Genomic DNA, 18,728 nt, shown 5'->3' on the forward strand with positions numbered 1-18,728 from the left:
AAACACATTCGGTATCGCTGCGTCCGTAATGACAGGCTCTATAAATATATCACATGAGCCACCCTGTCCAATAAATACCATAATTATTTTTTAAAAGGTGTAAAAAAAAGCCATTTTTGTCACCTTACTACACAAAAGGTGCAACACCAAGCGATCAAAAAGGCGTATGTCCCACAAAATGGTGTCAATAAAACAGTCACCCCATCCTGCAAAAAATGAGCCCATACCCAAGATAATCGTCCCATAAAATAAAAAACTATAGCTTTCAGAACATGGAGACACTAAAACATAATTTTTTTGTTTCAAAACTGCTATTATTGTGCTAAAGTGAAATACATAAAAAAAAAAAAAACAACACATTAGGTTTCGCCATGTCCTTAACAACCACCATAAAAATATCACATGACCTAACCCCTCCGGTGAACACCGGAAAAAAAATAAAAAATTACATTTTTGTCACATTACATCACAGAAATTGCAACAGCAAGTGATCAAAAAGGCGTATGTCCCCCAAAATAGTACCAGACAGTCACCTCATCCCACAAAAAATGAGTCCTTACCTAAGACAATTGGTCAAAAAATAAAAAAAGCTATGGCTCTCAGACTATGTATACACTAAAATATTATTTTGGTTTCAAAAATGCTATTATTGTGGAAAACTTAAAGAAAGTAGACATATTAGGTCCATAACGATCTGCTCTAAAAAAAAGTCACGACCTAATCCCTCAGGTAAACGCTGTAAAAATAAATAAAAACTGCGCCAAAACAACCATTTTTTTGGGACCCCTTGACCCATAAAGTGTAAAAATGAATGATCAAAAAATCATATGTACCCAAAAATGGTACCAATAAAAACAACTCTTCCTGCAAAAAACTAGCCCCTGCACAAAATAGGCAAAAAAATAAAAAATAAAAAATAAAATAGGGCGTTCAGAAAATGGAGATACAAAAAACAAATTTTTGTTTTCAAAAATGCTTTATTATGTAAAACAAACAATCATAGAAAGTAGACATAGTTGATATAATTGCGTCCATAACAACCTGCTCTATAAAAATAGCGCATTATCTAACCTGTCAGATGAATGTTAAAAATAAATAAATAAAAACTGTGCCAAAAGATAAATTTTTTGGTTACCTTGCCTCACAAAAAACGTAATATAGAGCAATTAAAAATCATATGTACCCCAAAATAGTACCAATAAAACTGGCACCTTAGGGCTCTTTCACACTTGCGTTGTTCTTTTCCGGCATAGAGTTCCGTCGTCGGGGCTCTATGCCGGAAGAATCCTGATCAGTTTTATCCTAATGCATTCTGAATGGAGAGAAATCCGTTCAGGATGCATCAGGATGTCTTCAGTTCCGGAACGGAACGTTTTTGGGCCGGAGAAAATACCGCAGCATGCTGCGCTTTTTGCTCCGGCCAAAAATCCTGAACACTTGCCGCAAGGCCTGATCCGGAATTAATGCCCATTGAAAGGCATTAATCCGGATTCGGCCTTAAGCTAAACGTTGTTTTGGCGCATTACCGGATCCAACGTTTAGCTTTTTCTGAATGGTTACCATGGCTGCCAGGACGCTAAAGTCCTGTTTGCCATGGTAAAGTGTAGTGGGGAGCAGTATACTTACCGTCCGTGCGGCTCCCGGGGCGCTCCAGAGTGACGTCAGGGCGCCCCTCGCGCATAAATCACGTGATCGCATGGCACGTCATCCATGCGCATGGGGCGCTCTGACGTCATTCTGGAGCGCCCCGGGAGCCGCACGGACGGTAAGTATACCGCGCCCCCGCTCCCACTATGGCAAACTTTAATAGCGTCCTGGGTGCCATAGTAACACTGAATGCATTTTGAAGACTGATCCGTCTTCAAATGCTTTCAGTTCACTTGCGTTTTTCCAGATCCGGCGTGTAATTCCGGCAAATGGAGTACACGACAGATCCGGATAACGCAAGTGTGAAAGAGCCCTTATCCTGTAGTTTCCAAAAAGTGATCACTTTTTTGAGTTTCTACTGTAGGGGTGCATCAGGGGGTCTTCAAATGGGACATTGCATCTAAAAACCAAGAGGGGTGTTTCTGTAAACCGCAGAATCAGGGTAATAAATATTGAGTTATTTGGCTGTTAACCCTTGCTTTGCTACTGGAAAAAAAAAATTTGATAATTTAAAATCTGTCAAAAGTGAATTTCTGAAATGTCATCACCATTTTCCATTAATTCTTGTGGAACACCTAAAGGGTTAACAAAGTTTGTAAAATCAGTTTTGTATACCTTGAGGGGTGTAGTTTCTAAAATGGGTGGTTTCTATTATGTAAGCCTCACAAAGTGACTTCAGACCTGAACTGGTCCTTAAAAAGTGGGTTTTGGAAATATTCAGAAAAATTTCAGGCATTCAGGCAAGTCTTAATTTTTTTTCGCCGGTGATAAAACTGTAGCATGCTACGGTTTTATCTTTTGCCTGATCAGTCAAAACGACTGAACTGAAGACATCCTGATGCAAACTAAACAGATTACTCTCCATTCAGAATGCATGGGGATATGCCTGATCAGTTATTTTCCGGTATAGAGCCCCTGTGACGGAACTCAATGCCGGAAAAGAAAAACGCTAGTGTGAAAGTACCCTAAGGCCTCTTTCACACTTGGGTTGTCCGGATCCGGCGTGTACTCCACTTGCCGGAATTACACGCCGGATCCAGAAAAACGCAAGTGTACTGAAAGCATTTGAAGACGCATTCCGTCTTCAAAATGCTTTCAGTGTTACTATGGCACCCAGGACTTTAGCGTCCCGGCAGCCATGGTAATCATTGAGAAAAAGGAGCGGGGAGCGGTATACTTACAGTCCGTGCGGCTCCCGGGGCGATCACGTGATCCATGCGCTTGGGGCGCCCTGACGTCACTCTGGAGCGCCCCGGGAGCCGCACGGACGGTAAGTATGCTGCTCCCCACTACACTTTACCATGGCTGCCAGGACTTTAGCGTCCCGGCAGCCATGGTAATCATTGAGAAAAAGCTAAACTTCGGATCCGGCAATGCGCCGAAACGACGCTTAGCTTAAGGCCGGATCCGGATCAATGCCTTTCAATGGGTATTCATTCCGGATCCGGCCTTGCGGCAAGTCTTCCGGATTTTTGGCTGGAGCAAAAAGCGCAGCATGCTGCGGTATTTTCTCCGGCCAAAAAACGTTCCGTTCCGGAACTGAAGACATCCTGATGCATCCTGAACGGATTTCACTCCATTCAGAATGCATTAGGATAAAACTGATCAGGATTCTTCCGGCATAGAGCCCCGACGACGGAACTCTATGCCGGAAGAAAAGAACGCAAGTGTGAAAGAGCCCTAAGTCTTGTAACGTCCCCCCTCCCAAAAAAAGTGTCATTTTCAAAATGATCCACAGAAATGCCAAAAGGCAGCCATCTTTCCACTCCACATATGGTCCCCCTGGACTGCCGCAGTAGGGAGCTTTGCCAGGGCCACCCACCATCACCAGGGGCCCGGGCACAGACCATGCAGGAGGGAGAGCCACCCCACCAGAACTGACCTCCAGTCTGCAGAATAGGCTGATGTACGATACTGCGCTCCCAGCACCTCTCTGGTCTTCCTTCCCTGGTAGGACAGGAAAAACAAAAAAAAACAAAAAAACACTGGTGACGAGGGGTAGAGGTGGGGTTTTAAAACTGTTTTTTCCTGTGCTATCAGAGAAGTCAGTCTCAGGATGTGCTGTCATGGGAATATATACACACACACACACACACACACACACACACACACATACGAAGCAATCAAAAAGCGCCATTTACTCCAAAGAGAAAAATACAAGTTCTCCTGCAAAAAAATAAAGCCCTCACGCAACTCCATAAAAAGAAAAATACAATTATGGGTCTTGGGAAGCAGCGATGCAAAAAGATTTTTTTCCTTTTATAAAAGGGGGTTTTATTGCAAAAAAAGTTGTAAAATGAAAAAAAAAAAAAAAAAAAAAAAAAAAAAGCTAAATCAAAAAGTGGTCATTTGTTTCACATCCCCATCAAGACACATGCCACTTTTAAAGTGTGACTTTAAAATATAAACCTGATTATCCTCCTATTTTGCAATATTTAACACCAGTGGCACTAAAATGCGACTTTAAACCAAAATGTTCCATTTCAGCCCCCACTTTTTAAACATATTTGTGACATTTCCAGTGGTAAAGTGCAAGTTCTCAGACTTTTTTTTTTTTTTAAATGGTTTTATGTCAATTTTCTGACAACCCTGCTGTTTAGCTCATTTATATTAGATAAAGATAAATACATCCTGTTAATACTTACTGATCACTTGTTCCCACGACGAGTTTTCTATTCATAAATACAACTTTGTCAAAAAGTTGCATCTTTCTGCCATAAATGCGACTTTTTACACAAACCACCACATAAGCTGGCTTAATTGTCCGCAACAATCTGAGCTATTTCTGCCGATAAGAGGATAATAAATGTGATGCATTCTTTATGGTAAATTCTGGAGAAAACAGTTGGCATTTAGATTTTCACCAAATATATCATTCTTTTTGGCGCATTTTCTGCCATAATTCTGGTGCAACAGGCTTAGTAAATCTCCCCTATTATATTCTAACAGTAAGGAAGATTCAGGTTGCCATTAAAAGTTTGACAAGTAATAATGAAAGCATAAGATTTAAAGAAAACGCAACAAGCCATCTGAATATAACATTTTTATTAGATTTTTGCTCACTTAGGAACTGTTTTTAAGTAGAGGCTCACAGAGAGAAAGCATAACTACTACATACATTAGAACAGGAGCACATTATACATTATAGGATGTCAATTATCTAATGTTAAACATAAGAAAATCTCTACCCTACTCGCCCAATGGGTCATTTATATACATAAGCCCCTCTTGACCTGTAGCTTTTGCAATTCTTTGAGCGTATTTACATATTCCTGCAGAGGGAATTATCCAAGTCCTAGCACAAAGCTACACAACTTCAATATGGTGACCATACTCCACATACGGGTTCCGCACTCTTCTGCATTATTTAATGCGGAATAGGACTTTACGCTGAAGACGATGCTGGATTTCACCGCGTCTCATCATAAGATGCAGAACCTTGTGAATCGCATGTTCTGGGTATTTCTGGGGGAGAAAAAGAAATAAGATAATTTAAAAATAAAAATCAGGCAACAAAATTCAAAGTGCCCTCCCAAATCTGCTGTCGGGAGGACAGCATACACATTAGATGTTCAGCGGGTTCGTCCGACATTTATCTAATGCGTATGACTAGCTTTACCTGATGCAAGCAAACATAACTGGCTGCTAGACTGCCAGGTAAGAGGAAGGCTCAAAGTTTTGTTCCAAATCTTAAAATTCAAATAAATTGCAACTGTCGACTTAGAAAACGGTCAAACAAACAAACCGGGGGCATATCGACATTGTATTTGCAATCTAAGTCTGGCATATGTGCTGGGAAAGCTCCCATCCTATCCACAGGCCCCCATTCATGCCACAAACTTTTGTCATATAGAACAGCATGGTCGACTACATCGTTGTATACAGTTGCATGTTGCTTGTCACAATAAAACTGTCTATAATGCTCAAAATATGCCTCCGAAAACAGCATTATATAGAGCCATTTTCCCCAGTGGTAACAGCACTAAAACTTCAGGGTCAAATCTATCTCAACGTCAGTGAGGGACATTTACGCACACTACAAATGCTGTGTCTGAGTACTGGGTCCAATACATTTTGTAAAATGTCATCTACATCATTTTCACCTGTTTGAGGAAATCCTGGATGATGCTGTGTTCAGAAATCTGAGAGCCAATGGCAAACCTCCTCTTCATCTGCTTCTCGATACGGGACAGCATCTCCTGGTCCTCTTGTGTGGTGAACCCTTCCACTCCTGAGGGGGAGTGAACAATCAGAATAGCACCATGCATAATCGCAATTCCACAAAATTTTAGGTTGTTTTCTCAGGTTCTACTTACCAGCAAGACTTCCTGACATGGCAGCGTCCAGCGTGGACACCTGGAACAAACGCAGAGCCTCATCTATATCGGTTTCTGTGGAAAAGGGCTGTAATTTCATCTTGCTAAGAGATTCTGAAATCCGGACAACGGCTTCCAATTGTCTGCAAATTAATCGCTAATATTTAGAAAACTGCAAAATTGCACTTTTTTTTAAATAAATAATGTGATCCACTTATGGAAAGAAACATTTGTGCACCACAATCTGACACTTCTTGTGCAAAATGGTGCATTTAGTTCGAAATTTATGAAGCAGATGTGTGAATTAAAAGGGAATCTGTCAGCCCTGAAACACCCCAAACTAGAGCATGCGATGTATAGTGTAAGTGATGCAGAGTCCAGTTAGGTCATTTTAATCTTCACGCTTACTTGCATTCTGACGCTGGATTGAGAGGACTCCTGAGCTCACACACACATAATGAGAGGACTCAAAGAGGAGTCCTCTCAATGCATTTTCCTGCTGTTTGTGGGAACACAGCATCAGAATGCAAGTATTAAAGAGGACCTTTCATCGGTCCAAACATTGTGAACTAAGTATCATGACATATACAGCAGCGCCCAGGGATCTCACTGTACTTATTACCCCTGGGCGCCGCTCCGTTCTCCCGTTATGCTCAGGGACTTGGTTATAGTAGGCAGAGACTGCCCTTGTTCTGCTGGGCGTCTCCTTCTCCTAGGCTGTAGCGCTGGCTAATCGCAGCACAAAGCTCACAGCCTGGGAGAACAAGGGCAGTCTCCGCCTACTATAACCATGTCCCCTAAGTCTCCGCCTACTATACCCAAGTTCCCAAACATACCAGAGGACATAACGGGAGAACGGAGCGGCGCCCAGGGATAATAGTAAGTGCAGTGAGATCCCCGGGCGCCGCTGTATATGTTATGATACTTAGTTCACAATGTTTGGACCGATGAAAGGTCCTCTTTAAGATAAAAATGACAGATTCAGCAACACTTACGCTATACACCACTTAGGGTCCATTCACACGTCTGCACTTTGGGTGCGGACCCATTCATTTTCAATGGGGAGGGAAAGGATGCGTACAGCACACAGTGTGCTGTCCACATCCGCATGTCCTATTCTTGTCCGCAGCTGCCGACCCGGTGTGCAGATCCACAAAACACTGCGGACGTGTGAATGAACTCTTAATGGTGGGGGGGGGGGGGTTTAGGGGTGTTCAGAGATAAAAGATTCCCTTTAAAGCGGCATGGCCCTGTAAATTAAAACGTATACTTCTTGCCAATCTCCAAACGTTGTTGGGGGTGCAGTAGGAAGATCATGGGCTCTCGGGGCCAGACAAACGCACTCTAGTTTACTCCACCTCATAACCGAGATCAGCATGACTGCAGAGGCAATTGATTGGATGGAAGAGGTAACGTGAATGAAGACATTACACGCATTCTTTCAAACGGGGACTGGAAGCAGAAGGGAGCTTGGCACTGAATAAAGAGATTTATTTATTTTTTAACCCTACTGGACAAGGGTGCAGATACTTCAACAGGGATTACAGGCCAGTTTCACACAAGCAAGTTCACTCCAAGAAACTGTGGGAGCGCAAATTCCCAGTCTGTTCTTATAATGGCACAGCAAGGCATTATAATGATTTATAATGCTGTGTGTCCCTGCCTGATATCTGCTGTAATGATTTGTACTGACATCATTATGTCAGGCAGGGACACAGTTCTAAAATTATAATAGTGATCTCCTGTTACAGGAACAGAGTTCAGAATGGAAAATCATGCTCACACACGCAGTGCATTTTTTGCTGTGAATTTGCTAATCTGAAACTGGCCTAAAAGGTGTTATGCCAGCAGTTCTGACCCTGCAAAACTGCTGACCACACTAGGTAGGGATCATGGACGGCTCGTTAAACATACATTTGTTTATAATTTTATTAGTTTGAGAAGGACACATCAAATTTAAAGGCCACACAAGTGAGAATTACTTTCCATACCTGACTGTTATGGGGATACTGGATCGCTTTTCAGCCTCCCTCTCATGTTCACGGGCACCACTACGCATGAGGACGTAACGATTTTTAAGCTTTTCTGCTGCTTCCACTGACAGACGAGGGCCACATTTACTGTAGTATGTAGAATACACAAGTAAAGACACTGAAGTCTTAAGTTCAACATGCATGCAATGCTAAAGGACAGGACTTACGTTCTGCAATAAGCAATGAATTTCTTCAGGGTATTGAGATCCACCTCTCCCTCTACAGCCTGAGTTTGTGTCCGCGCACTAAGATGTACATTCATCACATGCTTAGCAAGGATCTGTGAAGAAAAATAGTGAAAGATATTCAGAAAGAATAAAAACACAGGAGTGCTATAAACAAGATGCCCGCAAAGCCTAGAAGCGCAGTGGCTGTACGCTGCCTGGCCTCTAGATGAATTGTGCAGCTTAGTCTACTTTCACACTTGCGTTTTGTCTGTTTGTGAGATCCGTTCAGGGATCTCACAAGCGGTCCAAAACAGATCAGTTTGCATTCTAATGCATTCTGAATGGAAAAGGATTCGCTCTAAATGCATCAGTTCGTCTCCAAAGCAGAATGGAGACAGGACACCAAAACAATGCTTGCAGCGTTTTGGTGTCCTTCTAATGAAACTGAGCCAAACTGATCCGTCCTCCATTGATTTTCAATGGCGATTATAGGACGGATCCGTCTTGGCTATGTTAAAGATAATACAAATGGACCAGTTCTGAACGGATACAGACGGTTGTATTATCTGAATGAGAGTGTGAAAGTAGCCTTAACAGGACAGTGTGATCAAGATCTCCCCTTAATTACATTTTCTCGAAAGCAATATTTTATGGGCACTCTAAAATATCCTCACCATGTCCCTCTGCTCATTGTGTTCATCTTTCACGATGAAGATCATGTCAAATCTTGATAGGATGGTGGGCATGAAGTCGATGTTCTCCTCACCCTTTGTATCATCCCATCTCCCGTACACTGAATTGGCAGCAGCGAGCACGGAGCAGCGAGAGTTCAGGGTGGTTGTGATGCCAGCTTTTGCAATAGAAATGGTCTGTTGCTCCATAGCCTCGTGGATCGCAACTCTGTCATCCTCTCGCATCTGCAAGATTAATGTCATAAGTCAAACGCCTAAAAACAGACACTAAATATATTTAGTTAACCTGAATGTTTGCACTTTTATTAAAGAGGATGTTTCCTTGGAGACATTGGTGGCATATCACTAGGGTCCCCAGAAATAGGAATTGCACCTATTTCCAGAACGGGCTTCAAAAGAGGAGAAAAGTGCACCACACATGCATGGAGTCCTTTCATTTGTAAGAAGACTCACAGATATGAATGGACAGAGCACTGAGCAAGCACAGCCACCACTCCATTTACTTATATGGGATTGGTGGAGATAATCGAGCACTGGCTCAGCTGTTTCTGGAAGTCCCATAGAAATGTAAAGCATCCTCAAGCATTTGCTGTCTGCTCTCTTCAGGGATCCCATTCTGGAGATCAGTGTGGGTCTCAGAGGTGGGACCCACACCTATCCAACATTAGTGGCATATCAATGTCTCAGAACAGAATACCCCTTTAATAAAGTTGTCCAACTATCTTAAAAACTATTATCTACACCTGCAGTGAACCTTTAGACATTATTTAGCTGCCTAGCAATATATTTGTAATGTCATAAAATAAAAGTTACCTTATCGAATTCATCAATGCAAACAACGCCTCCGTCTGCCAGCACCATAGCACCTCCCTCCATAATAAAGTTACGGGACACAGGATCCCTCATGACTGATGCAGTCAAACCAGCCGCACTACTACCCTTACCGGATGTATACACCTACAAATGAAGAAGCTGAATTAGCATCAGATATGACTGATTATATCATGTTTGTGAATGTTCTCAATGAGCAGGAGGAACACAAGGAGGAATAAGGTATTCACTACAAGTAGAGAAATGCCTCTTACCCCAATGGGGGAGCACCTCTCCACAAATTTTAGAAGCTGAGACTTGGCAGTTCCAGGGTCTCCCAACATCAGCAGGTTGATGTCTCCTCTGCGTGTTAGTCCATCTGGAAGTCTAAACGAAAATTGAATAATGTTACATCAGAAAACACGGCAAATTTGGAAAACCATGTCATGCATTTTCATAAGTGTACAGTCTTATCTGAAGATATTATAATCTAAATATCATTGCCTTTAAGTGTAATCACAGACTGAACCAAAGTCTAAAATATTTCTGTAGGATTGAAACAGGCCTAGATGAGGTTATGTCGAGTTCAGTTTGGGTAAAATGTTTGTAGGGACATGTGTATTGCCTTTTAAAAATTGTGAGCAGATGTAGTGTATCTGTTAATACTATAATGGGTCCTACAGACATGTGTCTGACATAGAACCATTTAAATAGCAATATATTATTTTACTTCATTACAAAAGTCATTAAGAAAGTCTGCCTTATAGGAAGCATTGGGTGTGTGAATGTCCCATTCATGTCTTCATAATTATATTCTATATATTCCTGTGTGCTATATTTAGATTTGCAACATATCTTAAAGAGGACCTTTCACCGATTATTACACTGTGAACTAAGAATACAGACATGTAGAGCGGCGCCCGGGGATCTCACTGCACTTACTATTATCCCCGGGTGCCGCTCCGTTTACCAGCGCTAAAGCAGAACAAGGGCAGACTCCGGCTACCATAACTTTGTGACCGGAGGGCATAGCAGGAGAACGGAGCGGCACCCGGGGATAATAGTAAGTGCAGCGAGATCCCCAGGCGCTGCTCTCCATGTCTGTATTCTTAGTTCACAGTGTAATAATCGGTGAAAGGTCCTCTTTAACCAATGAATTATATATGTCATCTATGTGTAACTGTGTCGAGAGATATATATCTATATATATCATTTAGAATATATATTTTATGCCATATATATTTCACTGACTGGATATAACCTTAGAAGGTTTAGAAAGTATTAAAGTTATCTTCCTACTTATTGGGTTTCATGAGGAGAGCTGATTATTATTACTCATCCATGTGGACAAGTTAAATATGTGAACCCGGATGCCAAGTAAAAGGGCCCATTATCATGAATTTAAAAAGACGGTAGAAGATGGTGACTCAAACATGTCTAGATTATGGATAAGTAAAAATGTCAGGAAGAAACCCTTAATACTGATGTATATTGGAGAGGTTAAAAAGGTCTTGAACGTATTCAGTATTTATGTTGAAATTGTTATGTGGTACAACAGTGCCATCTAGAGGTAGATGGATAATAGTATGTAATTTTCCCCAGTATTTCGGTGGTTAAAATGACATTATCTGCATACGAATACACCCACTTTGATTGGAGATCCCTAATCTAGAAGGGGGATGAGTTCTTAGATAACATGGGGTATAAAGTATGCATGTAAAAGGTTAGACAGTAGCTACTCTTCAACTGAAACTGCAACTAACAACTTCAACAACAAAAAGAAACTTGGATCAATTTTTGTGTACTGGAAGAGTTTTGAGAACTGATCACACCCGAAACCCTGTTCATCCTTGACCCGATAACGTATATTTGTATTTACTGATTGTGGTATTAATAAGATATTACTCTCAGCATATAGTTAAGAGTCCCCATCCTGAGGGAACATAGTGTTAAACACCTCCCTAATGCTAGTTGTCCTCTTAGCAAAGATGCATATTGCTAATGGGACATTGGACATTATCTGAGTAGAGGAAAAACCTTTGGGAAATTATATTTCCATAGTATGATTGCAGAGTGGGATATAATATCATATTTTTCATTTGTCATTAGGAGACAGTGGATCAGTTATGCTTCCAGTATTAATCAGTGTTTATCCTTTTTATATTCAATTGTGTATGATATATATTTCATTAGTCTTCTGATAATTTTATGCTGGTGAGAAAGCAATAGTGGGTTACACCACCATCTATATGTCTGTTTTATATTGGATTTATATACATTTTATATTTTTGCATAATTAATTGCCCTATTTTTTTTTATTAATTGCATAAATTAAATTTAGAATCTCAAGATAAAAGAAAATGGCGTTTGTGTCAGCCTAGTGGATTTCCTGACCGATATCTATGTTTTTGACATTTTAAAAGCCTCAAAACATAATTGGTGTACAGAACAAGTAAAACAGTGCCACACCTGTCCATGGGTTGCGTCTGATATTGCAGCTCAGCTCAACTTAAAGGGGTTGTCCGCTTTTTAGTATTGATGACCTACCCTTAGAATAAGTCATCAATATCAGATCGGCAGGGGTCCAACTTTTGGCACCCCTGCCAATCAGTTGTTTGAAGAGCGCTGCCTTTTATGCTCCGTTTGCCTGCTCGCCGCAGCAATTTCAGTGGTGACCAGGTGTAATTACAAGTGTGGCGTCCCCATGCACTTTCATGGGACAGCTCTGTAGTAGTCACCTGAACAGACAGCAGCAGTCCAGCGGCTATGGCACCCACTTAATTCACAGGTGGGTGCGATGTTTGAGACCCAACCAGCACCCAGAGGTTTAGCTCTTGAATTACAACCCTTTAACTATAGCATTATATATACGAAAGCATGAAAGTCACCTTTTACGGGATCCACCAAAGAGCAGACATGCGATGGCCTTTTTAATGTCAATGCTGCCATAAATTGATGGAGCGATACTTTTGGAAATGGTCTCATAAATGTCAGGCTTAGAAGCAAGACGCCGGAATTCCTCCTCTTCTTGAGGAGTCACAGCACATGCTGCACTCCTTCCTTTAAACATAAAAAAGCAAAAAGGTGTGTAAGGGGCTGAAACAAAGGCTTTAAGACAAAATCACATATAAGGCAACCCATCACACCAGGGGTCCAGTTGAAGGAATCCCAGGAAATAGATTTTTTAAAGGTAAGTCGTGCCCCTTTAAAGGGATATTTTGATATGTCAGACATGTTGATCTGTGGGGTGTCAGTGTATAGAGATGACCACTGATCACTAAAGCAAATGGGAAGAAGATGTGCTTGACCGACTCTCCTTTGAGGACGTAGTGGTATAGCAGTCAGCCGAGCACTTCTGTCAAAAGTTTAAAATGAAGGGCACCCTTTTGAGGTTTGCTACAACTACATGCATGGACCTAGAACACAACCATTCACTGAACTGTATGCCCTGGTTTACCTGTAGATTGTTTCCAATGCTGCAGTAGAACCAGCAATGATATCAGTGTTGTATATTTGCTGCCACCTGTAAGTAGGCATCAGTACAACTCACCTGTGCCTTCTGTATCCACTTGGATACCAACAACACGGATATAGGAGCTTCGGATTCCCACTCCCACTCGGTCACGGCCTTTATTGGAGGTTTTGCCACTTTTACGAATGGAATAAATACCCATAATTGTCACTCGATTTCCTGGAACCACCTTGTCACAGAGGTACCTGGGGAGAGAATTTGAATTGAAAAGGTTTTACATGGAAATGTGCAAATTACATCCCGTAGCAAAAATCTATTTACACAGAACAGTGAACCTTACCTGTCACAGTACAACTGCATATGGCGGGGCATCTCCCCGTGCGGCACTGCATCTGGAGACTCCTGAAGTTTCAGCGTCTGAAAATCCACACATTTACATTTGTCAGGAATGATGAAGTACGGATCCAGAGGACACTTGGGGCGACCTGCCTGCTCCCTGTGGGCAAGAGAAAGTGTTTGAGTACAAGAACGTGTATGAAGTGACATATGATATACGCTTGTTCCAGGTACATACGTGTTGCACTTCCGTGGCATGGCATAACCCTCCAAGCCAGGTCGCACTGGGATGTTACCGATTGTGTTTCTGCAGCTGCGGCATTGTATGGAGATTTTTATAGCTTTGGCTCGTACAGATGTAGCCGCAATGATGATACCAGGGATCTTCACAAGGTGAGACATCTGCTCCGACTGCAAAAGAAATATGGAATTAAGACACCAATAGCCAAGTCACTAATGTACTTTTACCAATCTATATTTCTAACCCAGGCTTCTTTCTCAGCACAAAGAGGAATTAAAGGGTGTTCCATATTGATGGCCTATCCCCAGGATAGGTCATCAATAAGTGAGCGGTGGGATGGTCCAACTCCCGCTGATCTGCTGCTTGACAAGGGCGTGGCACTCCAGTGAGCCTGTGTCCTCTTCCTAGTCCTGCTATGTCACGCGTCCTTGACGCAGCCCAGTACCATTTCAGTGAATGGGTATGTGCTGCAATACCAAGCACATCCACTATACAATGGAAGGCACTGTGCTTGGTATGCTGCCAAAAGGCCACCTCAAACAGTTGATTGGCAGGGGTGTCAGGATTCGGACCCCCGCTAAGTCACATTAATGGCCTATTCTGAGGCTAGGCCAAATATATCAGTCTCGGAAAACCCCTTTAACCAAATACAGTCAGGTCCATAAATATTGGGACATCAACACAATTCTAACATTTTTGGCTCTATACACCACCACAATGGGTTTGAAATGAAACAAAGACGTGCTTTAACTGCAGACTGTCAGCTTTAATTTGAGGGTATTTACATCCAAATCAGGTGAACTGCGTAGGAATTACAACAGTTTGCATATGTGCCTCCCACTTGTTAAGGGACAATTAGCTTCTCAGCTGTTCCATGGCCCGGTGTGTGTTATTTCCTCATTATCCCAATTACAATGAGCCGATAAAAGGTCCAGAGTTCATTTCAAGTGTGCTATTTGCATTTGGAATCTGTTGCTGTCAACTCTCAAGATGAGATCCAAAGAGCTGTCACTATCAGTGAAGCAAGCCATCATTAGGCTGAAAAAACACAACAAACCCATCAGAGAGATAGCAAAAACATTAGGCGTGGCCAAAACAACTGTTTGGAACATTCTTAAAAAGAAGGAACGCACCGGTGAGCTCAGCAACACCAAAATACCCGGGAAGACCACGGAAAACAACTGTGGTGGATGACCGAAGAATTCTTTCCCTGGTGAAGAAAAACACCCTTCACAACAGTTGGCCAGATCAAGAACACTCTCCAGGAGGTAGGTGTATGTGTTTCAAAGTCAACAATCAAGAGAAGACTTCACCAGAGTGAATACAGAGGATCCACCACAAGATGTAAACCATTGGTGAGCCTCAAAAACAGGAAGGCCAGATTAGAGTTTGCCAAACGACATCTAAAAAAGCCTTCACAGTTCTGGAACAACATCCTATGGACAGATGAGACCAAGATCAACTTGTACCAGAGTGATGGGAAGAGAAGAGTATGGAGAAGGAAAGGAACTGCTCATGATCCTAAGCATACCACCTCATGGGGGAAGCATGGTGGTGGTAGTGTCATGGCGTGGGCATGTATGGCTGCCAATGGAACTGGTTCTCTTGTATTTATTGATGATGTGACTGCTGACAAAAGCAGCAGGATGAATTCTGAAGTGTTTTGGGCAATATTATCTGCTCATATTCAGCCAAATGCTTCAGAACTCATTGGACGGCGCTTCACAGTGCGGATGGACAATGACCCAAAGCATACTGCAAAAGCAACCAAAGAGTTTAAGGGAAAGAAGTGGAATGTTATGCAATGGCCAAGTCAATCACCTGACCTGAATCCGATTGAGCAAGTGGGAGGCACATATGCAAACTGTTGTAATTCCTGCACCGTTCACCTAATTTGGATGTAAATGCCCTCAAATTAAAGCTGACAGTCTGCAGGTAAAGCACATTTGTTCTTTTAATTTCAAATCCATTGTGGTGGTGTATAGAGCCAAAAATGTTAGAATTGTGTCAATGTCTCTATTTATGGACCTGACTGTAAATTCAATCACATCTTGAGAAAGAGCTCGCAACATCTGATACCAGGACGAACACTTGAAGACGTGACCTTGTGTCACAATGTAATCCTGACCCAATGAAATGTCAGCCATGTAAATACCTTCAGATTCCGAATGTTGGCAGGGTTAGCATCAGAGCGCAGCATGACCTGAATTTCTTGCACAGCTTCTTCACCTGCAGGACGTGGACGTGTCACCTCATCTGCCACCTCCTGGGCGGCTTCCTCCAACTAAGATAAGATTAAGTTTATAAAGTTTAACATTTTACCCGAAGGTCACAGGCAAAACTATATTATTATACATAATATTGCATATAATATGCCATCAGATAACGTGTTTGTGTCGCATTGGATATAAGAGCGGACAGGACAGCTGCTGCACCCCGCTGATCAAGGGTAGCTCCAGCACTACACGGCCCCATCCATCGTGCAGTGAATGAAGCCAGTTACTGCAGCGTTACTCTCATTGACATGAACAGGAGCAGTGCTGCAGTAGAGCTCTATCCTCGACACAATGGACGGAGGCGTGTAGTGCTGGAGCTAGCGCCTGAACAGCTGATCCGTGGGGGTCCTGCCAATCAGATATTGATGGCCTACCCAGAGCATAAGGCCATCAATAAAAAAATCCCTTGGAACCCCTTTATCCAGTACTATAAAAATGTCCCCCATGTGCCGGGCTTCTCCCCGTGCGTGGATGAAAACATCTGGTGGCAGGCGGGGGCGAGCCTCCCTAGCATCACGGGTGACGGGGTACATATACTCATTGTGAGGGGCCTGGCACATGGGGGACATTTGTATAGTCTTGGATAACCTCTTTAAGGCATCACTTACCAGCTGAAGATGTTCTGTGGGCTGCTTATAAAGATAGTCTGCAAGGTCCTCATCAAAGCTAGCCAGATCTTCCATCTCCACCTCGATCCAGTACTCTCCAAGGTTATAGTGCCGCTTGAGTTCATCTCTGAAATGAATAAAAATTCACAAAGAATAGAAAAATTAAAGACAAAACAACGCAAATGCAACACTAACTGGGCTACTGCAAAACTACAACTCCCATCCTGTCCTGACAGACACAAGTTATCAAGACACCATGGAAGCTTTAGCTTAGCAACAGCCGGATAGCCACAAGTCAGAGGTCAGTTCTCAGGAGGGTGAGGTAAAGACCAGTCTCCTCCATCACCGATCCTCACGTCTTAGGCCTAGTTCACCCGACACTAAAGTGATTTCCATCAGGGATTGTAAATCAAAAACCAGAAGTGGAGCCAACACATAGATCAGGTATAAGGAAGAGACCAGGCAAGATTCATCAAACTGGGGTAAAGTAGAACTGGCTTAGTTGCCCATAGCAACCAGATTCCACCTTTCATTTTTTAAAGGAGCGGTGGAATCTAATTGGTTGCTATCGGCAACTAAGCCAGTCTGACAAACCTCCCCCACTGTGTTCTTGACCCAAATCTGGCGAACTAGGCTCTGGAGATGGAGGTGCGTTGTGGGAAACTAGCTCAGGTCCACCATAGTTAGGCTCTATTCACATTATATACGAGATATCTATGGAGAAGTAAGGGTCCAGTCACACGCCCACAGTGTCGGGCCGGCACCCCAATAGAAATCCCTATTCTTGTCTGCAGCTGCGGACAAGAATAGGACATATTCTATTTTTTTGCGGAGCAGCGGCACTGTGTGCTGTCCGCATCTTTTCCGCCCCCATTGAAAATGAATGGGTTCGCACCGGATCCGGACCCAAAGTGTGGACGTCTGAATAGAGCCTTGTCTAAGACATCTATAGCGCCCTAGTGGGCGGTATTTTTCTGTACAAATGGATTCAATTATTATACACACACACACACTATATAATATATATTATACACACACACGGTATATATCCCATCAGCAACCAATGTATTCATTAACTCCTTATTGGCCAGTTACTGGAGGCCGATCCCCTTCCCACTGATGATCCGGACCACCACATGTACGGACAGTATGGAGGGCGCTGATCTCGGTCACTATAACTCGTATGGAGCAGGGCAGAGCTAGGTCTGTCTTAAAGGAGAAGTGCTTCACTTCTGTATCAGATATTAGAGGAAAAGCCTCAGATCTCTGCCCGCCAGTGTGGATATATAATAATCAGTGACTACCACTGCTCATCTCTGGGTCTAAACACTCTCGTCCGCATTGTCGGCGCGTTACCGCAGTACTCCGTTCAGACCTGTATTTATAGGTGAAGCCGGTGCGGTCGGTGCCATAGCGATACTGGCGCAGGAATTCCTTAAAGCGCTTCTTCAGCTGCGACCTCTTGACTTGCCCCTCTTCCCCCGCCTGCTGCTCTCCCCCAAAACTGTCGCTGTAGAAGATACCGGGGTCGTCGAAGCCGGACATGATGGCAGAGAGAAGGGATCCGCAGAATGGCGACCTGTCTAGGAACTGAAAGCGCGCGAAAAGACTACTTTCGCGCCAAAGCAGAATCGGCGCCACCGAGGGAAACACCGCCCACTCTTGTTTTCTATTGGTTAATGAGCAGGGAGGCCTAAAAAAAATAAAAAATAAAAATCTATATGGGTGGGGTTTACGCTATAAACTGGGACACGCATGCGCGAATAGTCCATGTTTGCTAGAGTGCGAAGTGTCGTCTGAATACACGTCGTCATATGTGGAGTCATTTTGTTAGAGCCCACTGGGTTTCTAACCGAATTTCATGTGGTCTCCGTGAAAATGTCTGCTTCTATATAGTACAGTAATGATACTTGGAGGTTTACTGTACTTGTTCATGTATGTTGTAGTGTATGAATGATGACCTACACAGGCCATCAATATAAGATCAGCAAGGGGTGTGGTACCCACACTTCCACTGACCAGCTCCATGATGCCTCCATCAGCATGGATGGAGCTGTTTGGCTCCAGTTCCTATTTATGAAGCTGGAAGTACAGAAGAGGTGATTGGCGGTGGTCCTGGATGTCAGCCTC

At 42.9% G+C, this 18,728-nt stretch overlaps 1 protein-coding gene across 1 annotated transcript; it reads right to left on the reverse strand.

Moving 5' to 3' along the window:
• Nucleotides 1–4,675: 4,675 nt before the first annotated feature.
• On the reverse strand, nt 4,676–18,211 carry MCM5 (minichromosome maintenance complex component 5). The gene is made up of 15 exons (XM_044303722.1): nt 17,974–18,211; nt 16,599–16,725; nt 15,870–15,998; nt 13,712–13,884; nt 13,478–13,633; nt 13,216–13,382; nt 12,554–12,725; nt 9,941–10,052; nt 9,669–9,812; nt 8,838–9,080; nt 8,164–8,276; nt 7,955–8,083; nt 5,964–6,106; nt 5,751–5,878; nt 4,676–5,112 (listed from the first exon to the last, which is right to left on the reverse strand). Exons 1-15 carry the CDS (start codon nt 18,141–18,143, stop codon nt 5,011–5,013), a joined length of 2,208 nt encoding a protein of 735 aa, XP_044159657.1. The 5' UTR covers nt 18,144–18,211; the 3' UTR covers nt 4,676–5,010.
• Between the last annotated feature and the right edge of the window lie 517 nt (nt 18,212–18,728).

The sequence above is a fragment of the Bufo gargarizans genome, chromosome 8 (genome assembly GCF_014858855.1).
Source record: "Bufo gargarizans isolate SCDJY-AF-19 chromosome 8, ASM1485885v1, whole genome shotgun sequence".
NCBI lineage: Eukaryota > Metazoa > Chordata > Amphibia > Anura > Bufonidae > Bufo > Bufo gargarizans.

What these genes read in the sequence shown, in the direction of transcription:
- MCM5 (XM_044303722.1), bottom strand. Translation starts at nt 18,143, where the DNA reads ATGTCCGGCTTCGACGACCCCGGTATCTTCTACAGCGACAGTTTTGGG. An exon ending in AGTGGATACAGAAGGCACAG is followed by an intron (nt 12,726 to 13,215) that starts GTGAGTTGTACT and finishes TTATGTTTAAAG; the next exon opens with GAAGGAGTGCAGCATGTGCT. An exon ending in ACAATGAGCAGAGGGACATG is followed by an intron (nt 8,277 to 8,837) that starts GTGAGGATATTT and finishes TTTTCTTCACAG; the next exon opens with ATCCTTGCTAAGCATGTGAT.